This window comes from Urtica dioica, chromosome 1 (genome assembly GCF_054948205.1).
Source record: "Urtica dioica subsp. dioica isolate 48M chromosome 1, U.dioica_male_clone48M_v1_H2, whole genome shotgun sequence".
Classification (NCBI taxonomy): Eukaryota; Viridiplantae; Streptophyta; class Magnoliopsida; order Rosales; family Urticaceae; genus Urtica; species Urtica dioica.
The window spans coordinates 5620273-5647031 of record NC_142756.1 but is presented as its reverse complement, the minus strand read 5'-3'; the positions used below and the strand labels follow the sequence as shown (position 1 = coordinate 5647031).

The following is a 26759-nucleotide window of genomic DNA, read 5'->3' as shown; positions in this document are numbered from 1 at the left end:
ACAATACTATGTTCATTTGCTTTGAGATTGGCATGACAGTTCTTTTTATCGGCCTTGTGAGGTCTCTTCTTAGTTCCAGAGGCGGAGGCTCTTTGCTCAGTAGCATGTGCCTCTCCTTGATTCCTCTTTCTCTTAGTGAGACCTTCAGCAGTGTGAAACTCCTTCATAAGCTTGGTAACAGTGTACTCTAGCTTGTTTATGGAGTAGTTCATCTTGGCGGTATCAAGAGATGCGGGGAGAGTTTCTAAGATCATATCTATGATATTCTTCCCATCAATCTCAGATCCTAGGATTTCCATTTTATTCAGAAAACTAATGATCAGTATCATGAAGTCTCCAACAGGAGTCCTAGCCTGCATATGACAGTTCATAAACTGTCGGACTGCTTGTAGCCTTGTTTGACGCCTTTGCCCTCCAAACATCTCAAGGAGATTGTAGAGCATGTCAGCGGCAGTCTCGAAGTCACGATGTTGCTCTTTCAGCATATTGCTCATAGATGCCAAGATATAGCACCTCACAATCTCATCGGATCGAAGCCAGGCCGCTAAGGCGTCATTGTCCTCTTGAGTTGAATCATCATTCGTCAGAGGAGGACACGGGGTGGTGAGTACCCATTTGTGCTTGTTAACGGTAGGTATTATGTCGAGGTTACGTTTCGAGTCTATGTAGTTTTCGTTTTCGAGTTTGTTCGAGGAAAGAATGAAAGAGAGAGAGTTGGGAGACATATTGCCTATAAAAGTTGAAACAAGTTTATGATTAGTCTTTGGTTTAGGATTTAAGTTTGTTTAAGACTTTATAAAATCCAAAGGTGTTATGAACGAAATGACACTTTACTCCTTCGAGGGAAGGCCGCAACGAGTCTCCTTTCATAAGTAAATGACTCATCATTAATGCATAGCCAAGATGTCAATACATCAATTTTGACTAGCCACCTTGTAAATTGGTTTGATCACTCACATCCTTTCGCAGGGCCTCGAGGGAGGATTACTAGGGATTGAGTCTAAGTGTGTAACCAACCACTTAGTCCAAAAGATTGACTTTGAAAAACAATCCGCCGAGGGGAGGTCTTGTCATCATCGTCTCACTCTCGGACGTAGCTCATTGAGCAATGATCAGAGCAAAGCGCCCTTGAGTACTCTCATTTAAGAGAGGGCCACGAGGGTGACTCTTAGTCCGGGGACACTTGCACTTTTCATTAGTGTTGGGGATCGTGGGTTACAAACAACAAGTATAACCCTCCCACTTAGTTTTTGGAGTTGGTTCATCGACTCTTTTAACTTCGGAAACAAATTTCCTAGTTAGAGAGCGACAGAGCGGACAACTAGAAGAGAATCCTAGATCGACATGTTCAGAGCAGTATTAGTGCATAAAGGCACAAGGTACATACTCGATCTTTTCCTATTTTCTATTTCGGGAAAGTGCGTGAGGGAAGTGTGAACTTCAACTCACTCGAACACTTGAAAGTTTGAGATTACACATCTTTTTATTTTTCGGCTTGTCTACAAGGAGACCTCCCACTCAAATTTTCAAGAGCATATAGATTTTGAACATATGTGATATAGATATAGTTTTGAAAACATTTTGAAAACTTATTTGATATGGGTGACAAAATATTTTTCAAGTTTGAAAGTGAAAACGGTTTTTCAAAATTCAAACTAGTTTTGTAAAAACTCAATTTCAATTAATCTTTCAAAAATCAAAACTTTTAATCTTTACACATCATGTTTATAATCATATGAAAAACATTTTTGCTCAAGAAAATTTTCTTATTAGAGTTCTGTAACTCATGGTAGTGGGGTTTGAAAATCAGGATTTCTAAAAAACTGGAGTTTCAGACAGCCGCGCACCTCGGAGTAAAATCGCCATATCTGGCGGGTCCGATGTCCTTTTGAGCCGAAACCGGTGGCATTGGACAGAGGACAGACAGAGCTTTAATTTGATTCAAGAATCATTAAATTTCGATTTCTGAGCAGAGAGTTATACCACTTTTAATGCGGGTTTACTCCAGCTCGAAGAAAAAGAAATAAATTAAAGCTTGGTCCTTTTTAGGTGCGAAAAAGAATCGAGTGTAACGGAACGTTTTATGAAGTTGTTTAAAGCTTTTATTTGTGTTTTATTAGCAGGGTAATAACATAGAATAAAAGAAATAACAACAAGCATAAAACGAATACGGTAAATAAAAGAAACTAGAAAGACAAAGTAACTAGTCACAAAATTTACCGAAATTTCTCAAACCTTTAAAACACGTTTTTCAATATAAAAAATTAAAAACTTTTAGAACTGATTCTAATGTGTTTTAAAAACATCCCAAACTCATAGAAAAACAACATGGTTTTTAATTTAAAGGCATGAGCAATAAATTAAAAAAAAAATCTAAGATTACAATTCTAACTTGTCACAAAATTAGTAAACTTTCGAAAACGATTTTCAAGCTCATAATTTTAAAAAACATGTACATGCATCTCTTTGACCATAGCTCTGATACCATTTGTTGGAATCGATCTAGGGTTTGAGAAAATAATTAACGCTTCGGTAAGCGGCGGAATTTTAAAAATTTTCTTTTACAAGTCAAAACAGTTTTTACTAACCTAGACAAAAGAGCAAGTACACGTAATTAAAAACTATTATGAGCTAAGAAGTTTACTAACCTTTCTTGAAGCTTGATCTTTGAGAAGCTCTTAAAAAGTTGCAACGCTCGTCTCCCCTCGCAGCACGTCCCTCTTTCTTTCCTTGGCACCTCGAGCAACCACGAAAGTTTCTATCACTAAATCACTCGAGAGAAAAGGAATTAGTGAGTGGGCACTTTTAAACACTACGACTTAAGAACGAGTCTTGAAGTCGCAGAGCTAAACTCTAGGTCAAATGAGGACCTAGGTGCCAAAACAAAATCGAAAATAAACTAGAGAGAGAGAGAGGAGTTCGGCCAAAGTTCTAGAGAGAGAGTCTCTCAAATCTCTTAAACTTGGATGATTGAAATGTGAGGAATGAGGCTCCTATTTATAGGAGGAGGATTACCTTCAAAAGGTAGTTTCCTCTTTTCCTATTGCCTTGCACGTCCAACATGCCTCATGAAGGCTTAGGATTTGTTTCCTCATTTGATTTCCTCTTAGTTGGCCGAAAATGCACTTTCCTTCTTAAGGAAATTTGTTTCCCCTTTTTCTTTTGGCAAGTATCTTCATACATCAATGCACAAAATAAACTCTCTTTCCCACTATGGCATGAACGAAATTCAGCCTTATTTTCCTTGGGTTGGACGAAATTTGAGCTTCTAGAAGGAGCTTCTAGATGTTTCTTTATTTGTTCATGACAACATAAGAAAAACCCATTAAGAATTTTCAAGTAAAATTCTATGAAATGAAATTAATCCTCAAGGCCCAATTACACTAATATGGTTGAGTAATATTTATTTCATTTGTCATCATATGACAATGTCAAAAAAATTTATTGACATTTTTTTCGTCCTATGTCCAAAAAGACAAAAATACCCTTTTGACAATTTTCGTAAAACTGTCTCGTTCTTGTTTTGACTTAGCTTTCAGTTTAACTATTCCTACTCGATGTGATTCGTGACAGTGACCTCATGGACCCAAATGAACAAAGCTTGAGCTAAACACTTGGACTCAAAAGTTCACAAACCTTTTCCAAGTTTAGCTTAATGCCAACTGACTCCACTAAAGAGTTGACACTGAAAATCTCTCGGTTCAAATGAATTTATTTTCTACTCAAGAATTCACCTAATTATAATGAGCGGATCCACTGATTATTATCTATGTTTACCCTTCATGAATGTCATCAGCTAGTCGGGATTTACTAAATTACCATTTTACCCTTCTAGCTGTTATTTCCTCAACTCCTTTGTCGCTTGTGAATAAGTTAGAAACAATGTATTGACGAGGAGCTAACAAGTCACATTGTTTCATCCAAAAGAGTCAGGACTCAATTTGGACACTGGTCAGTTCATTTATTCACACTCCAAGGAACAAAGCATGAGGTGACATACATTGCATTTCAGCAATCTTGTACATGAATTCCATATCTATGAGAACTTCACAAAGTTACTCATGACAGACTCACAACTTAGTACTTCACCAATAGGTCTTGTTCGGAATCACATAGTGAGTCCGAACTTTGACTTTCTCAAATGAGAATACTAAGGTGTGAAATGACATGTCTCATTTCAGGATTAAGGTAAGCATGACGCAATTCATACATAGTGACTTCGAGACATAAGAGGTTAAATGGTTTGTTCTTATATTGTCTCTAGAAGTGCACTGGTCAATTCAGTACCTTCGGAAGATACCTAGAAGAACTATAGAGTCCCCAACTCTCAATGCCTCATAACCAGACATCATAGATTCTTCTAACAATCATACTGAGGTCAATAGTCCTTTGACCCTAAGATTGCGAATATATCGTTTTAAGCAAACTACGAAGAGTTTGTTCATGCAAATGTACATTTGTCTCTTCGTAAGTTGTTAAGTTTGTTTATGGACTAAAAGACTAAGGTTTTATCATAAAGCTTCAAACAAAGAAAGAATGAATGAACGTTTCAACTTTATTAATAATGAATAAGCAATTACAAGCAAGAGTCTTCGTAAGACTATATGACATCAAATGTACATAAATAGATACTACTACTCTTCTTGTGGGCACCATTGACAACAGATTCCAGAACCGATTGATTGCGCACACTTTTACAGTAAGTACGTATGAAAGAAGAGATAGAGTGGGGAAGCAAAGAGAAATAGGAGAATAATGGGCCAATAATGAGATGTTCCTCTGTGTGAAGAGATGAGCTTGTGAGTATGGTTTCAACAAGGTCCTAGACACTTTGAGATGGTTGATAATAAGACATTGTGATGCCATAAAGTGTAAATGAGTGGAAATGTGAGAAGATGTCTAGATAGTGATATTCCTCCAATTCTAGAGAGAAATGAAGGAAAAAGTGACTCTTTTAGTGGTATTCGTGGTGTTCTTGAGTGAAGTGTAGTAGAAAAGGAGTTTTCGTGGTGGTGTAGTCAACATATGGTGATAAGTGGAAATGAGATATATGAGAAATAATGGGTGATAAATGAAGAAGAGATAGAGATTTGTGGTGGATAAGGTGGCGAATATGGTATGGAATATCTTTGATGTGATGAAATGATGGAGAAGGTGCTCTTGATATGATGGGAGAGAAATGAATAATGAATGGAGTTGTTGATGTGATGAAAGATAGAAGAGATAATAGGTTTTGGGAATTTGTGTAGAGTTCTGGTATGAAAATTGTGGTATCTCATTCATATGGTGAAAGAAAGAGTTTTTATAAAATTTTTGAGGTGTTGGGGTGTGTTGTGGTTGAAAAAATGGGGTTGGATCCTTCTTGGTTGGATCTTGGCCGTGTGGTGGCAAGGACCAAGGGAAATCGGGTCGACAAGGACATGGTCAGCCCGGGTGGGACTGATGGCAAGGCAAATACAAGCCGGTAGCAGTTTGACCGGCCCAAACAAAGGCATGGGTAAAGTTCTCGGGCCGACAAGGGCTTGGCCGGTCCGGGTGGAGGCAGAAGAAACAAGAGTTTCTGAGCAGGCAAGAGGCTGGCCGGTCCGATCAGTGGCGTGGCAAGTCATTCCGGGGCCGGCAAGGGCTTGGTTGGCCCGGGTTGGGGAAGGACAGTGTGTTTTCGGCCCGACAAAGGCATTGTCGGCCTAAAATGCGGCGAAAATGAGGTTCCCTGATCCGGCTGGGGTTTGACCAGCCCGAGAGCGTGCGTTGTTTGAGTCACCAGGGCGGCAGAATGATTACCTAGCCCGGGAGGGAGCTTTGTCGGGGTCATCGTTCCGTCAGAGTAGCTACTCGGCTCGAGAGAGACTTTTGGTTGAGTCACCCGGCCGGCAGAGGGTTGCCCGGTCCGAAGACGTGCCTTTCCGTAATCTTTGGTCCGGTTAGCCCCTTGCCCGAGGTGGAAAAGGTGTGCGACGTGATATTTAGCTTGGCAAGCGCCTTGCCCCTGGTGGCAAGGACCCATGGCATGGCACCCGGTCCGGCTAAGACCTTGCGCAAGCCGCAAAGTGGGAGACAAGAGTGTGGCATGTGTGTCAAGGGCCTGGCGACGTGTTTGGTGGGTTGACAAGGCTCTCTGTCTTGGGATTCGTGTCGTTGTCTCACCTTGAGATCTGTGCCACGTGTTATTTTTGTTTTTTTTTTGGGTATTTTTTCGGTGCGCGAAAAATGACGCATTAACACTTATATCGAATAATTAAATTCTATATATTTTAGATTATACAAATAATTAGTAGACAATTAAATTGAATTCATTAAACTAAAGATATTTTTTCACAATATTCTTATAGTGTAAATTATGGGTCTGTTTGGCGCAACATTTAAACTCACCATTCCATTCGAACTGGAACATTATAAACTGGCCATTCAAACTAGCCATTCAAACGGGATAAATGAAATGGCGTTCGGAGAATACATAAAAAATGACAATTCAACCGGAAAATTAACAAATGGACGTTCGGTAACTGTCATTTATTTTGGACATTAAATAAATTGACGTTCGGTCATACAAACATTATTGGAAACCATTTAATTAATTTATTGAATATTTTAGTAGTTTCTATTATAATATTTAGTAGTTTAAATTAACAGGTTTTTTTTAATAAAATTAAACAAACTTACATAAATATAATTTAAATAGGAAAAATAAAAAAATGCGGTTTTTTTATCAAATAAAAAAAATTAAAAGCATTGAAGTAACAATTGATTCATAAATAAGCTAAGAGTTTGATAAAAAAAAATTGACAATATTAAAGATCAAAATAATTCTATTTCGTAAATAAGAGAACATTTGTTAGTACCACGGTGCTCGCCTAGAAGCTTCCCACATATCATCTGAAATACGTTGTCTAAAAGCAATCATATTGACACCAAGTTCATAGTTGTCATCGTATTGCATACAAAGGGAAACTAATAGCAACTAGTACAATAAAACTAAACGTGAGAAAACCACCAACAAAAACCCAAATCTGAATCATAATAATATAACTCATATTCCAAATCTCCAAGCATCATTGTATGCACATAATAATAGGTAAAAATTTCTAACCGTGTTAGACCCGGAAGATTCGCACAACGAAATCGATGGTGAGATAGCCCACACGGACATCGGAGTTGAACAGAGCTGTCTCCGAATCTTGCAAATTTTTTTAGATCGATGCCTTATTATGCATCGACCTATAATGCGTGCATGTGCTCTAGGAGAAATTTTTAGAGGAAAAGGGTAGAGATTAAGGTGAAATGAGAGGGACGTGATCTTCTCCATTTATTAGCCTTGCAAACTTCATATTTCTCAGTCAAGGCTGAGAGTAATAAATGAAGAAAAAGCTTCTGAAACTACAGCAAAACAAAACCAATGAAAGAGAAAGTTGTCTTTTTTAGAATGAACGTTGCAGATGGAATAAATGGACAGAGAATAGAATAAATGGTAGGTGTTAGATGATAACAGTTATAAATAAATGGTTATCATTTATAATGAGTTTAATTTACCTATCGAGTAGAATTTAAAGAATGGTGAAAATCCCATTTAAATGCCATTTTGAATGGTTTAAATGTTCTGAAATATTTTACCTAAAAAACACATAACTCCATTTAAACCATTAATTTTAATGAAAATGGCCCATTAATGGTGCACCAAACAGGCTGATAGTGCAGGAGTAAAATTAAAATTTGGCTTACTTTATTAGATGAATAAGACTTTCCTGCTACCTACCAAAAAAATACACAATTTTAACAACGTGTCAGTTATTAGGTTTAAATAATTTAATTTAGTAGCCACGTTACCTCCTCCAGAAATGTCGAAAACGCCAAACACACACACACCCCGACACTAATTTCCGCATAAAAATATTGGAACAAAGTAAACAGACACATCACCACAAAGCCCAACACAGTCTCATGGAAGAGGAGAACCGCCAGCAACATGCTCACCTACTGGTGACGAACAGTGGATCACGGACCAATGAAGGCGGCGGATTATTTTGGGGGGAGGCGAAGAAGGTAAGCTGGATGGCGGTGCCGATGGTGGTGGTGACGGTGACGCAGTTTCTTCCTCAGGTCATCTCCACCATGATGGCCGGTCACCTCGGCGAGCTCTCCCTCTCCGGCGCCGCCGTCGCCACCTCCTTCGCCGAAGTCACCGGCTTCACCGTCCTCGTAAGAAATCTCGTTAATGCATGTAGTCTATTATTTATGTTTATTTACTCAAATGTGTTTCAAAAGCTCTTTAAAATTCCATACAAGTGTACGTATAGCTTTAGCTTGCCCGTGTTTATATTTAAGTTGTCTGAGGACTGAGAGCTGTAATGGTTTGTGGATGCCAAAAAAAAAAAAACAGGTTGATTAGGGATGAGTTTCAGCTTTATGATTATTGTGCTAGATCGGAGCAATTAAGAGTCAGTCGCATTGATTGTTTAAGATACATGAATATTTTCATCTTTTGGCTTTACTTCACACATTATTTTATATTTAATAGGCAACTAGTTAATTGTTATTTATTGGTACTATAAATATATAAAGATTTGGTGATCTTAACAGTAGTATATCTTATCTTGTTGTATAATCCCAACGGCGCCCGCGCCTCAAAAGTGTTATTATCATATAATATCTTAGGTTTCTAGTTAATTAGTATTTGATATTTTTGTATCAAGGACATTTCTGGCGTAAAAAAAAAAAAAAAAAACGCACCCGGGTTAGTAAAAATTGGACTTTGTTGTTAATTATACAAGTTAAATTTTTGGCAAGAAATATGTATAATATTTACACGAACTCCGAAGATGTCATTTTAATATGAGATACCAATAGTATCTTCAATTTTTCACTCTTTTTGTTTATTTTTTACAATAAAATAATTTGAATTTCTCAATATCCTTAATAGAATAAATATTTATTTATTATTTTAAAAGAAAAATCAAAATTTATCTTTACAAAATAATTTTTAACTTTTTATAAGGAAATTTTTTAATTTAATTTTTTTTATATATAAAATAAAAAAGAAAAAATTATTTCATTAAAAGTATTTTGAGGAGCTAAAATTTTTTTTTGTAAAAAATAAATGAAAAGAGTAATATTTATAATATATGATAATTTTAATGGAGATATATATCATTTAAAAAAAAAAAAAATCTTACATCAACATTTATGCATCCCGTCGCATCAACATTTGTGTATTTATGTATAATTTTTGGTTTCTCAAAAAAAATATATATATAATTTTTGGAACGCTTTCCATCGCATCAACATTTATCCCTTGTTTTTTCTTTTTAGAAAACGTCAGAAATGACTTTTTTCTCTCTATTTTAAATCTTAATGTGTTGGCTCGCCTCACATAAAGAAAAATCCCCTATATTTCCTCTTGATCGTCTTCCTCAACACAATTTGGCCGAAAATAGTCAGAAGCAGGAAATTGCATAAAATTATCGAATAATTAGTACAAAATATGATTAACGTTGGCCGGTGGTCCACGAGAAATAAAACCGAACGCATTATGAGAAATCTTTTAAACTTTCGACGCATTTCGATATTTTTAAGGAGCCAAGTCACACCCGCACAAAGATAGTGTCTGTCAACTCAAGTTAGATCTTTGAAGGTTTCGTCAGTTTCATTAGAAAAAGAAAAAGAAAAAAAAGAAGACCCTGAACTCATTTATAGACTGTGAGCATCGTTACCTCAACAACAACATAATGCGTACATGCCTTTACTCTATTGCCCTTCTATCTTATTAGAACTTTTTTTTTTGAGATTTCTAAGTAACTAGCCTTTTGTTAAGGGGAACGTTAAAATATTAGCCTAACTATCCAATTATTTAAGAGAATAGCCAATTTTATTTTATATTCCAGAATTACCCTTATTTCCTCTTCTATCAAAAGCAAACCACACAGCAGATTTAATGTCGTCATCCCTCGGGTTCCTTGTAGCGCTGATCACCGCCCTCGCCGAGTCGCCGGACCGCCATCGGAATCTCGTTCCCGAGCACGACCTTGTACCTGATTCCCAGCCCGCTCTTCCCAAGCACGTACTCCGAAGCTCGTCCAACTCGAAAGTGAAGCCTCTGTCGATGGCCACCAGATCCCCTCAGATCTTCTTCCCCTCCGCCCGATCCCGCGACGTCCTCCTCGTCGCCCTCACCTCCGTCGCCGGAAACCCCCTCGCCGACGCCTGCGACATGGTCGTCCACCTCCCCGTCCAGCGCAAAGAAGATCTCTTCGTCCTCCTCTTCGTCGTTATACATCGAGAGAAGAGCGATTCCCTCCGATTGCTTTTTCCTCGACGACATAAGAGCCAGTGTTTCGGGAATCCAATACGAGCGCGAATCAAATCAAAATCAGATCGGGAAGTTTTACTGTTATTAGGATTCCCGCCGGAGGCTCGCGAAACCTAATTATCCTCGACGAGTGTGCCATCCCCGGAGGCGGTTTCCTCCGCCGGCGGCAACGTCATCGGGCCGGCCGTTTCCGATCCTGGAAAATTTGTTGGCGTCTGTGTTTGCGTTTGCGTTCAGGTTTTCTAGAATCTCCTCAACCTCCATCCCCATAGTACTACTCTCATGCCTCTTCCACTGGACAACTCATTCACGGTCTGGGCTAATTTTTAGAGAGAGAAAGTTGTTATGAGAGAGAGAGAGAGAGAGAGAGAGAGAGAGAAATAGGGGGGGTGTCTGTGTATTGTGTGTACTGTCATATTGCATTGATGACAATAATTCAGATACTACTTTGGCTTTTGTATATTTGATAGAAAAAAAGCCTTCTTTTACGCCTTTGATATATTCCACTCCAAGTCAATGATGACTCTCTCTTTCTCTAAAGTTATTTATTTATTTATTTATTTACCGTTAGATTAACTAGGAAATGTTATTGTTAATTTGTAAATATACATAATAATAATCTGTAATTAAGATTTACTGTCCAATTGTCAACGGAAATAATTAGTAAATCGTATTTACTGTTAGATTAACTAGTCCTCAATAGGATACTTTTCCTATTAGATTAACTAGAAAATGTTATGGTTAATCGTATTTACTATTGTTCTTGTTATGGTAAATAAGATTTACTATTGTTCTTGTTACGATAAATAAGATTTACGATTGTTCTTGCTACGATAAATAAGATTTACTATTGTTTGTGGTACGGTAAATAAGATTTACTATTGTTCTTGTTACGGTAAATAAGATTTACTGTTGTTCTTGTTACGGTAAATAAGATTTACTGTTGTTCTTGTTACGGTTAATAAGATTTACTGTTTTTCTTGTTACGGTAAATATTACATTTACTATTGTTCTTATTACGGTAAATAAGATTTACTATTGTTCTTGTTACGGTAAATAAGATATATTGTTATTCTTGTTACGGTAAATAAGATTTGTTGTTTTCTTGTTACGGTAAATAATATTTACTATTGTTCTTGTTACGGTAAATAAGATTTACTATTGTTCTTGTTACGGTAAATAAGATTTGTTGTTTTCTTGTTACGATAAATAATATTTACTATTGTTCTTGTTATGGTAAATAAGATTTACTGTTATTCTTGTTACGGTAAATAAGATTTGTTGTTTTCTTGTTACGGTAAATAATATTACTGTTATTCTTGTTACGACAAATAAGATTTATTGTAGTTTTTGTTATTGTTAATTAGATTTTACTAATTTTTTTTTGTTATGGATGATATTATTTACTATGATAGTTAATAATATTAACCTAAGGGTATTATTGGAATATTAGAATGTTGCTATGATAAATTGGCTATTTTCCTAAATATGTTAATAGTTGGGCTATCATTTTAAAGTATGGATGTTGTTTTGGCTAGTTGTTTAGCCAGCCCTTTTTTTTTTCATAATTCTTATATTACATTTTCAACTTTTCAAATTTAATATGAAAATATTTTACATCTATTTGATATTAATTCTTATTTCTTGAATTGTTTATATTTATTAAATTTGTTTATGACCAATGTTCACATTTTTCTATTCATTTGCTTACATTTTGACAACTTCTTGCTTTCGATTCTTCAAATGCGACAAATTGTAAACACTTTCACAATTACAATAAATGTAAAAAAAAATTTAATTATCTTTTTTTTTTAACTATAAAGGAAAAAGAGAGATGAATTTGTTGCAACTACCCAATTCTCTAACTTAGTTTAAATTTTTAGTCAAAAATATATTTTATTAAGAAAATAGCCTATCAGTCCGAAGTAAATTAATTAAATGGTTAGATTTATTTAATTAAATTCGGTCTAGTAAGCTATTTTCTAAAGTAAATTAAATTAACGTAACTAGTTAATTAATTTACTTCGAGTTTGTGGGCTATTTTCTTTATAAAATGAAACTTTTGATAAAAATATTACTATAAGTTATGAGATTGACTAGTTGCAACAAATTCTTCTTTTTTTAATGGGCAAAACAAACTCAATGCTAAAATTATCTTGACTTCTTACATGCGAGTGCAGCTAGGAATGGCGGGTGCGTTGGAGACTTTGTGTGGTCAAACATATGGAGCTAAAGAATACGAAAAATTCGGAGACTACACTTGTTGCGCAATAATCTCTCTAATCGTGATTTGTATCCCGGTTTCTCTTTTATGGATTTTCACGGACAAAATCCTCGTGTTTTCGGGTCAAGACCCGGAGATCGCCCACGTCGCTGGAATGTACGCGATTCACCTCATCCCCGCGCTATTCGGGTACGCGGTCCTTCAGTCGCTCGTCCGCTACTTCCAAACACAGAGCTTGATCCTCCCAATGCTCGTGAGCTCTTGCGTGGCTCTGTGTCTCCACGTTCCTCTCTGTTGGCTTCTCACTTTCAAGCTCGAGCTGGGAAACGCGGGGTCAGCGCTCGCCATCGGAATCTCGTACTGGCTCAACGTGGCTTGCCTTGGGTTGTACATAAGATTCTCGCCCTCTTGTGAGAAGACGCGAGTGAGGTTTACCAAATACGCCTTCTTTCAAGCCAAGGAGTTCATTCGCTTTGCGGTTCCCTCTGCCTTGATGCTCTGGTAAAAAAAAAAAGTATAGTATTACGCAAATTCGACGATTTTTCTGTTATATTATTGATATTGAAATTATATTACATTGATCAGTCTCGAATACGCATCTTTCGAGCTACTAGTCTTCCTCTGCGGTCTCTTACCAAATGCCAAGCTTGAGGCCTCAGTTCTCTCCATATGGTACTATTCTTTTTTTTTTCTCTATCCTTCAACTATCTTATTTATTTATTGATTTATTTTGGTTGAAAAAATCATCATTTTATTTATTTGGCTTTTTAATACTACGTGCAGTCTCACAACGACAACGTTCATTTTTTACATTCCATACGCGATCGGTGCGGCTGCGAGGTTTGATTAAAACCATCATCAACACTTTTGGATTTATATAAACTCTACACTGCAAATATCAATTGAAAAAAAATAAAAATAATCTGCAGCACCCGAGTATCGAATGAATTGGGAGCGGGGAATTCGAAGGCAGCGAAACTTGCTACTAGTGTTGCTGCGGTGATGGTGATCGGGGAAGCACTGATCGCTATCACGGTCCTCTTTTGCTGCAAGAAAGTCTTGGGATATGCTTACAGCAATGAGAAGGAAGTTGTGGACTACGTTAGCAATATGATTCCTCTCTTGTGTTTCAGCATTTTTTCTGATAGTCTCGCCGGTTTATTCTCCGGTTAGTACACTGACCCTTCTTCACATAAATATCTAAATACACGTTAGTCTACATAATGTAAAGATTTATATTATATCTATTGAAATTTTTTTAAAAACAACATAATTGCAAGAATTTATTTATTTATTTTTTAATTTGTTTAGCTTGCCTTATACTTGATAAAAAAGACATAAAATAATTAAGACTATATGTAGTAAAATTGTATTAGAGGATCCTGGGATCAATTATTACATACACACAAATAAAAAGAATTATGGTTATAATTTGTAGTGGTGTTTGAATTAGGGATTGCAAGAGGGACTGGATGGCAAAACGTTGGGGCATATGTGAACCTTGGCGCGTATTATGGGGTTGGCATTCCAATAGCTGTTTTGCTTGGATTTGTTTTCAAATTAAGAGGGAAAGGCCTGTGGATTGGGGTCTCTATAGGAACAGCTCTTCAGGCTCTATCTCTTGCCCTCGTAACAGCTTTCACAAACTGGGAAAAACAGGTCAAAACGGCTAAACTATACTTCGCTTTGATCTTACCGTAGTCAATATAATTGAAAAGCTTATGTGTAGGTAATCGCTTCTACGGTATATAACTATATATTATGTTTGATATCGTAAAAAATGTCATTGACACATGACATCATATCATCTATCACACATGACATGAGTGACGACGTACATTTGATATTTTTCCAATTGAATATGATAGATAGATACAACGATTGATTTGGCGTTTATGTGATATACGCATCTAATCTAACAAGTCGTTTTAATTGTAGAAATTATATAATTCTGTGCATTTTTTTTATTGTAAGTTTCTTGTAATCCGTATAAAATATTTCTTCTTCTTAGCAAATATCTATACCTATATTTACATATTTTGAAGTATTTGTTGCAATTAGCCAATCTCTTAAATTCTTTTAAAATTATAACAAAAATTTCATTTTATTAAGAAAATAGTCATTAGATTGAAATAAATTAAATTAACTAAAACAGTTAATTTAATTTACTTCGGCTTGTTGAGCTATTTTCTTAATAAAATAAAACTTTTGTTACTTTTTAAAAGAATGGTGTGCTATTGGGTTACTTGCTTAATTGTCCCATATATTTATTTCTAATTAAATTAACTAAAACGGTTAATTTAATTTACTTTGATCAGGTGGACTATTTACTTAATAATATGAAATTTTGTCTACTTTTTAAAAGGAAGATGAGTTATTAGACTACTGGTCTAGTTATCCAAAATATTTATTTTGAATTAATATTTTTTCTTTGTATATAATATATGTATTAATTGCAGGCGGAAAGGGCCAGGGATAGAGTGTACGAGCAAAAAGTAGTTTCTTAAACAAAGTGCGGTTGTATGAATAGTGACCATCTCCGACTCCCTTCATAATGGAGTGAGATGTGATAAAATGAGGTTGGATATGCTTCAATCTAATCACATTTCCCACTATATAAATAGGGAAATTTCAAATATGGAGTTTCACTATTCATTCCACTCTATTTTGGATTGAGATTTTAATAATATTTAAATAATTTAACTATTTGTAAAACGACCCCAAAACTTATTATATTTTAATGTTTATTATGTAATTTGTTGTTACTATGGATTGGTTGTTTTTGTTATTTGGTAAAACTGATGTTCTCTATGTTGTTGGAACATCTGTGCTGTGACATGTGCTGGTAAAGTTTCGCGTCAGAATCAGTGATGTGGATTGTCTGCAAAGTTTTTTTTGTCTGACATGCTTCTGCTTTTCTGATCGACCAATTAGAGTTCAGCGATTGCATTGGGAAACCCTAGTAAGACATTATCGCTGGGTACTGTCTCATATGAAAAAGGAGTGTTTTTCCTCTTGGGTAGGGTTACATACTTAGGGTTTCTGTGAGAGTTGCCGAGCCAAAAACACCTTGTCTTTTGTGTGATGTTACTATGTTTTTTTTATTATTAATTGTTGTTGACTGTGCAATAGATAGAGTTAGGTTTGTGCATTTGTGATGTTTAAAGCATGCGTTGTTATATAAGCATCGATCAATCATTTAATGAATGAGTTGAGTGGAAAGTGAAGGGAGCTCAAACACACCCACCTGGGTTAGAACTCACATGTGTAGTTTTGAAGTATAGGAAATCTGAAGGTGATCATTCAGAATTGTCCGCTATTATACTTTTTCTACTACTTAGTGAAGTTCTCTTTCCACCGTGAGTATCATCTCTCCAGAAGTAAGCACAATAGGTCGAACTGGGTTACCAATCATTTCTCTTTATTTACAGTTTTTATTGCATATTAATCTGGTAAATTGTCTAGTTGCATAACTTGATTTAACATCACTAAGAGACATCAAGAAAACAACAAATGTTTTTTTGAGTTTTTTTTTTGTTAAATTAGTTTTAGAATGTGAAAGTTTATGTATAATTAGTTGATTTTGTATATGAAAATTGGTGTAAATTTGGTTGGATCCGAATTCTTGAATGTATTTTTCTTTTTTTTTTTTGTTAAATTAGTGTTAGAATATGAATGTTATGTATAATTAGTTGATTTTGAAACCGAATATTTGTTAGGAATATTGCCCACTGAAGATAATAAATAAACATGAATGATTACTAATTTGGATAAGAAGTTTACTTTATTAGCATCATATGATTAGTGGGTTGTTTTCTGAATCAGAATCAATAACAACTATCATCAATAGCCTCCGCATTGAACTGAATCACATGTTGGGCATCTGAGTTCGGGATGTGAGCTAAAACATGGTCGCCTGAAAAGTTGTATCTAAAATCATATATGTGGAACACAAGTGAAGGTTGATCACTTTGTGGGAGCATTCTGCACTTAGGGTAAGTGTACGACCTGGACAGACTTTGGTTGTTGATGTGTCGTTTAAGTACCGTTACGACACACTAACCATGGTCGCTATGATGGTCACAGTGAGACTTGGTCTAAATCCTGAAGTGATCATGGACATCTAGGTCATATCGTCGGGTTCTTTGACTCATTTGTTAAAGGCTACTGAGACGCTGGGATACAAAATGTGATCTAAGAAGAAAGCAATTGACAGATATGGAATCCAACCTTTGTGAAAGAAGGTCAATGTTCACTCACCTAAGGGTTGATTCTAGAATCGATAGATTGCTAGCACTTTCATAGTAAGTAACGTACGAAAGAATCTTTCGCTGGGGAAGCAATGGTGCTTGTTGTCGGCCCGTTCCGGGTCGACAGCGCCCGCGGGCGCCCGCGGGGTCCCGTGGCCGAGAGGCCAAAGACCGGCCTCATGAGCTCGAGCTCGGCCTTGGCCTCACGAGCTCGACCTCAGCCTCACGAGCTCGACCTCAGCCTCACGAGCTCGACTTCGGCCTCACGAGCTCGACCTCGGCCTCATGAGCTCGACCTCGGCCTCGGCCTCACGAGCTCGACCTCGGCCTCGGCCTCACGAGCTCGACCTCGGCCATCGGCCATCCTCGGCCAATGGCCGAGCCTGGCTATCCTCGGCCATCAGCTTGCCCGAGGTCGGCCTCGGCCAATGGCCGAGCCTAATACTTCACTCGGCCAATGGCCGAGTCAAGCTGCCTCCGGCCATTGGCCGGCCCTAGAGCCAGCCTCGGCCAATGGCCGGCTCAAATAGCCTCGGCCATTGGCCGGCCCTAGGGCCAGCCTCGGCCAATGGCCGGCTCAAATTGCCTCGGCCATTGGCCGGCCCAAGGGTCAGCCTCGGCCAATGGCTGAGCCAAGGCTATCCTCGGCCAAGGGGTTGCCCACATGCCCCTTGGTCGCCTATAAATACCGGGGTCCCTCCCCTTGTCCAGGTAATCCATTATTGAGTACTGAAACGCTGTCGAACTCGTACCTCGCTCGTTTCTCTCAAGTCTCGGCCCCTAAACACTTAAACCTTCTGCAATCTACCTCAACCCTGCTAATGTTGAGCGTCGGAGAGGTAAACAGAGGCAACCCCTCTTTTTCCACTTTGTAGTTCACGAATCCTCTATTGCTTTTCAGGTATCGAGACGAGGTGAGCTTCAATCACAGCTAAGGGACGACTTGGGGCACCAAGTCCGACACGCTCGAGTCGAGGCGAGACCACTTGGTCCGGCCTTGGGTCTAACCGTCTTTGACTCCTAAATAGTTGTCCGAAAAACTGCGACAACAGTGCTTATGGTATATATGAATCGAGAAAGGTATAACGGAATAATTGACCTTACTCGATACGGGTTGAATCTGGAGGATCTTGTTCATGAACTGACTAGATCAGTGGACACTCGTCACGATGAGTAAATATAATTCTAGTAATTAGGAGAGTGCAGTCTTTGATTACTTTGTAGAGTACTGAACAAGATTGAACGAATCGATTGAAAAAAGAAATGAATGTTTCGTCTTTTAATCGGATTTGTAGGAGCTTCTGTTACTAGGTCCATAGTCCCCGATTCGGCTCTGACTAAGGCGGACAAGAACTCTCTAGTAATAATAAAGATAAAGATTATTTATTATTTTTACAATCTCATAGTTGTAAATTGTTTAGTAGCATCCATTCAGAAATTTGTCTATTTGCCAAACTAAATATTTATTGTGGAATTAATTATTTATTGTTAGATCAAGTAAATAATTAATTGAATTTTAAGTTGGGCCTTATGGACACTGTAAAATTCTAAAATCCTTGGCCCATGACCATGAAGTTGGGCGCCTACTATGGATATTAATTACTCAATATTCTCTCTTTAATTAGTTGGTAGATTTGTGGAAAAGAAATCAGATAACTAATTAAATAGCAGAGAGAATAATAATGGTTAAGATATTTTCTCTCCATTAAATAAGTAAATAAGATATTGTCTTTTATTCTCTCTCATAATTAATTTCCTAATATCTAGGAGAATAATAATGGTAAAGATATTCGCTTCATTAAATAAGGAAATAAGATATTGTACTCATAATTCTTAAATATCTAGATTCCTTAAATATATGAGAAAAATAAGGAAATATAATATCATAGATTCTGATCTGATGGATGAAAGAAAAAGTAGGATTTGTAGTCAAGATCCAACGGTTTATGCTTAACTACAAAATAAGAAATAATAAAAGAGAATAAAATATCTCTAGGAGCTTCCTAGAATATCTCATTTATACCACTATAAATAGGGGTCAAGGAGAACACAATAGATACACAACAGAAGAAGCAAAAATTCGCCCAACATCATAGAGGTGGACTAATTTTCTTCTCTCTCACTCTCTCACAATTTATTATTGTTCGTCTAGAGATTACGTTTCAGAAAACTACAGTGTCATCCAAGGAGATCCAAGAGATTTAGAGATATCCTGGAGATCAGATCGGAGCTCAAAGATTGGAGAGAAAGACGAGAAGAAGAAGTTGAACCCGTTTCAGAAGCTTAAGGAGAAACTCGTAAGTTTTCTGATAACTCGTCTATTTAATTAGGGTGCTTGATAGTTGCGCTCATGGTTTGATATTAATTAAATAAATCTAGATCTTATTAAATAACCTTAATTAATTAGCTAAGTAGCGTAATTAATTTATTCCGCATGGATGAGGTGAATAATCACCAACAATATTTGCGTAATTTCATTTCATGAAGCATATATTTCATTATAACTTTATGTTGAACTATTCGAATTATGCCTTGTAATGTAATGAAAATATTATAGACTATTTTATGATTTTATCCTTTGTAATGTATGAATTTTTATTTATATTTGTTCACTAGATTCCTCTCGGTAAATACGGTATTTGACAGTATTACTCAACGGTTACGATAACTTCAACGGCATAGTTTACCATTTCCTTTTCTGAATTCCACGGTATTCCTCTGGCGTATCAAGGGTTACCAGTAAATTCTAAGTCCAGGAACAGTAACAGTAATGGTATTTCGATCCTTGGTTACAATAAGAGAAGATTGGTATTTTGACAGAGGCTGTTCTCGTCACATGACTGGTGATAACTCTTATTTAAGCAATGTGAAATCTTATATGAAAAGTCACGTTACCTTCAGAGATGGTGCAAAAGGAACTATGATTGGAAAAGGTCAGCTTAATGTCACTGGTCTTCCTGCTCTTGATAATGTACTTCTAGTTAAAGGCTTGTACTTCTAGTTAAAGGCTTCACTGTTAATCTTATTAGCATCAGTCAACTCTGTGATCAAGGCATGATCGCAAATTTCTCAAAGAATTGTTCTTTTGTTGTTAGTAAAGATGATGAGTGTGAATCACTCATATGAAAGCTCACCCTTTTACACGAAAACCGACGCTAGTTCTTAAGTCATTTGATAGTTTTTGGTAGTTTTTGTTCCTTTTCAGTTTCAATAGAGCACAAAAGAGTTTTGGAGCAAAAGTGGGAAAAATGGCTCAAGAATTGACCCCGGGAGCAGAAGTCAAAGCTGGAGTAGAAAGTCAACATGCCTCGCACGTCGCGCAAGGAACAGGGCGCGACGCGCTAGAAGGCTTTTCAAGAATGCGACGCAAAAGCCACGGAGCACATCGCGCATAAGTGAGCGATTGGCGCAGGACGAGAGCACGTTGTGCATAACCATCATGCGACGCGCAAGGGCCCGTGCGCGATTCGCAAAGTGACGAATTTGGTTTTTAAGAACTCGGTTTTTGAGCTAATCTAGGCCCTTGGATCCCATCCAACGCCTCAAGAGGCTCCAAAAATATGGAATCCTATGTCATATGTTCTTAATCAGGTCCAAACACAAAGCATCATGAATCATATGATTGAGACCCAAGTTAGAGAGTGAGAGAGAGCAAAGAAGAGGGTTTGGGAGAAGAAAGAGCCATTTAAGCTTGGAGAAGAAGAAAAAGAATGAGGAAGTGGCAGCCCTTCTTCATCATCATCCTCATAAACTTCAATCCACAGTTTTATCTTTCAATCCCTAGCTAGCTCTATCTTTTGCTTAACTCCCTCTTGCTTTTATTTTCCATTTGAGTTTGAATCTTGAGTTGTTTATTTGAGATTACTTTTGTTGATTTTGTGTTAAGTTTGCTTGTTAAATGAAGATGTCTCTCTTGATGTTTATGCTTGTGCTCATATCAATCTTGCTTTGCCTAATCTTAATAATGATTAGCTAAACATCTAGGAGGGGTGTGATATAGTTAGATGAATGTGTGTGTGTTCGTTTATGGTTTAGGATAGAAGAGTTCTTCATGATAGAAAAGTCAAAGAGGAATTTCATGGGTTGTGGACCAGACCACATCCCTCAGCCCCAAGGGTCGAGGACTTCGTCCTAGATTGGGGCGAATGTCCTATTCCTAAAAAAGGGTTAGGGTCGGTCCAAGGCTCGGGCCTTTAGGGCTTGAAAAAAAAGGACGGGGACGGGTCAAGTAGTTAGTTCTAATGCTTTTTTTTTTTTTCTTTTCTTCTTGATGAGAGCACCAGATGCTGGAATATATCGCTTGGCAACTCTTAACTTGCCAACACTTAAGGTCCTATTTTTTTTTCTTACTTGGAGTCATGCACACATGCACTTGTCTATTGGCTTCACTACTTACGGATCGGTAATAAATAATTGTGTTAATATCTCACTTTTCTTAATGCCAAATTTATTGACAAATATTTTTTTCCCTTTTTTTCTTCTCTTGACATATATTAGGTGGTTGTTATTCTTAGTGTCGATGTACTTATAAGTGTGGCATTAGCTGATAAGAATTACATGGTGTTAGCAATATATTTCTTTGGTGTGTAGTTGTCAATTGGGACAGGTTGTCCGTGGACTAACCAGCCCGACTCTTTTTGAATAAGGGTCGGGACAAACCGGACCCATTGAAGGACCTGGGTTGGACCTATAGGATGCGCCCAAAAAAGTCCAACTCGGGCCCTGATTAGTCCCGGTTCATAATCAACCATTTTTAAATTAAGAAATAATTTATTTTGTTTAAATCTATATTTTTATGTATAAAAAGTGTTTTTGACACAAAAACTAAATTATATAACTTTTTATTATTAAAAAATATTTTTTGAATTCAAATATATTTATTTATTATTTTTTAAAGGGTTATTCAATTATATAGCCAGACGGTTACAATGAATTTGGATATAGCCCACTTTTCGTTAATTTCTTGTAAATAGTCAAGTTAACTTATTAACAGATTAATAAAAGACTTATTTAATCCAGCCAAACATATAAAAAAAAGTAGTTAATAGGCTGCCACGTATGCAAGTTGGCTATTTACAAAGTATTTACTAAAGGTTGGCTAATTTACAATTCCTATAGTTTAGGTGGCTCAAGTAGCCAATTTTTTGTTTTTTAAATGTTTTTATTTTGGCCTTTTTGAGACCTAGTTTAGTCTCATTTCAAGCTCGAGCCCGATCCCAGCCCTCGGCCCCTAGAATCGAGGGCTTCGTCCTTGGTTGGGCTTAAGGTCATATTCCTTAAGCCCGGTCCGGTCTTCCAATCTTCCAATAAAAGAGTTAGGGTTGGCCCCAGACTCGGACCTCGCTAGAGCTTGAAAAAAAGGGTCAGGACAGGCCAAGTCATTAATTCTAATACCTTTTTTCTTCTCTTTTTTCTGCTGATGAGAACACCAAAGACTGAAATATACCATTGCTTGCCAATTCTTAACTTGCCAATACCTAAAGGTCTTATTATTTTCATACTTAGAATCGTGCACGCATGCATTCCCGTCGTGGTGTATGTGACGTACATGTCTATAGGCTTCAATACTTATGATCGGTAATAAATAAGTTTGTTAATATCTCCCTTTTCTTTTTCTTTTTTGAAGGAAAACTGGATTTCAATTCATAACAGAGGACTTAGAAATATCCTCAGAGATACACCTTGATAGCCACTGAGGGCATAACGAAATACAATAATCCGACCCTTGATAATTTAGCCGAGTTTTTGCTACCAAGTTAGCTGGCTCATTACATTTCCTAGAAATCCAAATACAGCGAACAGGAGAAACAAAAGAGTCTAACAGACGCCGGATGTCAGCAACAATCGCTCCTTGCCGGCTAAAGTAGCAGTTTCCCGTCACGAGCTGGCTTGCCCGAACACAGTCCGTCTCCACCGCTGTAATATTCCAGCCCCTGTCTTTGGCTACCTTGAGCCCTTCCCGGATGGCATAGCACTCAGCTGTCAAGGCCGAGTCCACCAACTTCAGCGTCGTCGCGAAAACACCCTGCACTGCGCCGTCGTGATTTCGGAATACGCCCCCGACCGCTCCGCGTTTAGAGGTCGCCTCCCAAGCCGCGTCCACATTGAGTTTTAGCTCCCCGACTCTCGGTCGAGCCCACACCTCCGGGACCTTCGTAGTCGCTGCTGAGAAACGCTCCCCCTTACCGGCAAAGGCTTTGAAACTTTCCAACCATCCCGCCAGCTCGCTGACCCATCGCTCCGGGGACTTCGCGATGTTTTCAAAGAGTCGTTGGTTGCGATCGGTCCAACACGCCCACAGTAGGCCACAAAAAAACCCCAGCTGCTCGTCCGACATAGTAGCACTAGCTCGAAAGCAAATCTCCTTGAACGACATCGGGCCGGTCTTGTCGACCCACTTGTGAAGGAATGAGTGTTGCCAAATTGCTTGGGCACGAGCACATCCCCACACCGTGTGAAGGTCGTTCTCCGGGAGCTCTCCACAGAAGGTACAAAACGGCAAACACTTCACGCCTCTCCTCCACAAGTTGCCAAAAGTAGGAGTGGTTTCGAACCAACATCTCCAAACTAGATGTTTGATTTTCGGGGGGATTTGAAGCGCCCACAACTTTTTCCACCACGACTTCTCCACCTCGTTTGAGCTTGATGGGCCTCTGTACGCCCCTAATCTCGCCAAACGGTATCCCGAACGAACGGTGTAGTGGCCATTATCCTCGTAGTGCCACACCAACCGATCCTCAACTTCATTCTCGCTTACCGGAATACTTAGCACCGCCTCCGCATCGTAAGGGGACAAGAAAGCATTCACGAGTTCGTGCTTCCAGCCCCCTTGTGCCATGAAGTCCGCCACTCTCCAAGGGAATCCGTCCTCCGGTTCGTCCGAGGTGAGAAGGAAAGCCCCGGCTCTCGGAATCCACGGCGTCGAAAAAGCTCTCAAGTCACCCTTGCCAATCCGCCACCTCACCCCCTTCCGCATGAGCTCCAAACCCCAACCCAAGCTCTTCCCTAAATGGGAAAAATGGTCTTTGCATTTAAGCTCAAGCACCGAAGAATGTGGAAAATATTTTGCTTTAAGGATACGTGACATCAAGCACCCCGGGAATTTGATAATCCTCCAAATTTGACGACCCACTAACGCTTGATTGAAAGCCCCGAGATCTTTAAAACCAAGCCCACCCTCGCACTTCGGTCGCGTAAGAAGATCCCACCTCTTCCAATGAATCTTCTTTTTGTCCTCCGTACCCCCCCACCAAAACCGAGCTATCATCCGGTGGATGTCATCGATGAGCGTAGAGGGGAGCCTAAAAAGACTCATAGAATAAGTGGGGATAGCTTGAGCCACCGCTTTTATGAGAATCTCCCTACCTCCCGCCGAGAACATCTTAGCACGCCACGCGAGGAGCTGTTTCCGGATCCGACACGTGATGTTGCTAAAAACCAAGGATTTCCTCCTACCAATTCGCACCGGAAGCCCAAGATAGCTTTCCAACTCCGATGTGAAAGGTATTCCGAGAAGAGCCACGAAGCCCGGGATTTGGCTTTCTTCCACATTCCGAGAGCCAACAAACACCGACTTGTCCAAATTGACTACTTGACCCGACCCCCGCTCGTAGGTAGCCAAAACGGACCGGATTGCCCGACAATTATCCTCGGTGGCGGAGCAAAAGAGAAGGCTATCATCCGCAAATAAAAGGTGGGATACCGTCGGAGCCGTAGGATTACAAGCGAACCCCCTCCAAAGGCCCAACCTCTCATGACTCCGAATAAGAGCGGAAAACCCTTCCGCACAAATAATGAATAGATAGGGTGAGAGGGGGCACCCTTGTCTCAAGCCTCTCCCGGGAATAATTGCGTCGCCGACTCTACCATTGATAACCACGGAGAAGACGGGCGTGGAGATACATTTGAGAACCACCGCAACCAAATTCGGTCCAAAACCCAATCTCCTCATCATAGCACCTATGAATCCCCACTCCACGCGGTCGTACGCTTTGCTCATGTCTAACTTGAGAGCCAACACCCCCCGCTTGCCTTTCTTCCGCAATCTCATAGAGTGGAGTAACTCGAACGCAATGGCCACGTTATCCGAGATCAATCGGTCCGGGACGAACGCACTCTGCACCTCGGAAATGATCAGCGGAAAACAGCCCTTGATACGATTCGCAACCGCCTTAGTAACAATCTTGAGGAGGACGTTACACAAACTAATCGGTCTAAAATCTGAGACTCTTGAAGGTTTTTTAATCTTCGGGATAAGAACTAGGTTTGTCTCATTCCACTTCTTGACACAATCCCCTCGATTAAGTATGCCAAGACATTCCTCCGTAACAGACGGGCCCACTACCTCCCAACTCTTCTGAAAAAAGAGAGCATGAAAACCGTCCGGGCCCGGGGCCTTCCGGGGTCCCATCGCAAAGAGCGCCTTTTTTACGTCCTCGCCGGTAAAACTTTCCTCCATAGCCGCGCTGTACGTTTCCGGTAGAGAGGACATGTCGCTCGCCGTAATTGGCTCGAAATCGACATCAGAGGCTCCATTAGACCGAAAGATATTGTGAAAATACCTCTCAAAAACTCCTCTACCTCCGATTCGGAAGTGACCCACCGGCCGTTCTCATCGACAACTCCTCGGATGCAGTTTTGGCTCTTCCGTCTCGAAGCCCTTGCATGGAAGTACGCCGAGTTATTGTCGCCACCTTTAAGCCAATCTACCCGGGCCCGTTGTTTCCAGTAGTACTCATCGATAAGGACCAAGGCTTCAAGTTCATGCTCCAATCGTTTTGCCTCCCTACAATTGGACAAAGAGCATACCTCGTTGTTGATTCTCTCGAGTCTAGCCTCCAAGTCCTTTATACGCCTTTCCCGGAACCCGAGCGTAGTGCGAGCCCACTCCCGGAGAGCTGCCCGGCACGCGTCCAGCCTCCCCACGCTCCTATCTGGTCTCCCCCGCTGTTCACACCGGTGCCAAGCATGTTTGATGATGTCCAAACAGCCCTCGTCCGTAAGCCATCCCGGTTCGAAGGCCCAACGCCTCCTAGAGATCGACCGGGAAGTAAGGACCGGTTGTCTCGCTTCCGTTTCGATCAAAAGGACTCGATGGTCAGACCCCCAAAAATCCAAGACCTCTACAGACCGTGTCGGAAAGAGCCTCTTCCAACTCGCATTCGCACAAGCCCGATCGAGCCTGCACTTTACATTCGCCTCTCCACTTCTTTTGTTGTTCCACGTCAAAATCTCCCCCTTAAAACCAAGATCACAGAGCCCACAATCTTCCAAAGCCGAGGCAAAGTCCCCCATGTCACTAGCTCGTCTACTAGTATTGCTGACGTGCTCGAAATAAAAAAGGACCTCATTAAAGTCGCCACCACAGAGCCACGGCGCCCTTGACCCGTCATCAAGCCTCCGAAGAAGATCCCAAGAAATGTGTTTCCGAGAGTCCTTGGGTTCGCCATAAAAACCCGTGAATCGCCACTCTCTACCATCCTTGTCCCGTACCTCCACGTCTATATGGCCTTTACTTACACTACGCACTGCCACTCATACCTCATCGGTCCAAGCTAAGAACAAACCTCCACATCGCCCCACCGCCCGAACACCGATCCCGTTAGCAAAACCAATTCTCAGCTTAAGTCTATCCATCCGTGCTCCTTTTAGTTTCGTTTCCGAAAGAAAAAGGAGGTCCGGACGCCTCTCGCGGACAAGCCTCCGCAAGCGGCCCATCGCTCGCGGGTTTCCCAACCCACGAGCGTTCCACATTATGGTTTTCATCGGGCCCGGTCAGCCTGCCCCTTGGCGGCTGCCGATAATTCTGCAGAGAGAGCCAAACCGCTGTCCATATCCCTTGCCGGAGAAAGGCCACGCGGAGAAGAAATGGTCGATATTGCCACATCACTGGCTGGAGTAGCAGTATATTGTTGGTGCTGACTTGAACTGAGCCCACGGCTTTTTTTATTTTTCGTCGACCTCCCAGAGTTGTGTGGAGTAG

General features: G+C 39.4%; 2 protein-coding genes across 2 annotated transcripts; one reads left to right on the top strand and one right to left on the bottom strand.

The window, feature by feature from the left end:
- The first annotated feature begins 7864 nt into the window (after positions 1–7864).
- On the top strand, positions 7865–15315 carry LOC149406722 (protein DETOXIFICATION 14-like). The gene is made up of 7 exons (XM_089625427.1): positions 7865–8196; positions 12484–13028; positions 13113–13199; positions 13311–13367; positions 13457–13695; positions 13981–14186; positions 14987–15315. The coding sequence occupies exons 1-7, from the start codon at positions 7939–7941 to the stop codon at positions 15032–15034; spliced, it is 1440 nt and encodes a 479-aa protein (XP_089481553.1). The 5' UTR covers positions 7865–7938; the 3' UTR covers positions 15035–15315.
- A 9889-nt stretch (positions 15316–25204) lies between these two features.
- LOC149406721 (uncharacterized) lies at positions 25205–26071 on the bottom strand. The gene has a single exon (XM_089617502.1). It carries the CDS (start codon positions 26069–26071, stop codon positions 25205–25207), a length of 867 nt encoding a protein of 288 aa, XP_089473628.1.
- Positions 26072–26759: the final 688 nt, after the last annotated feature.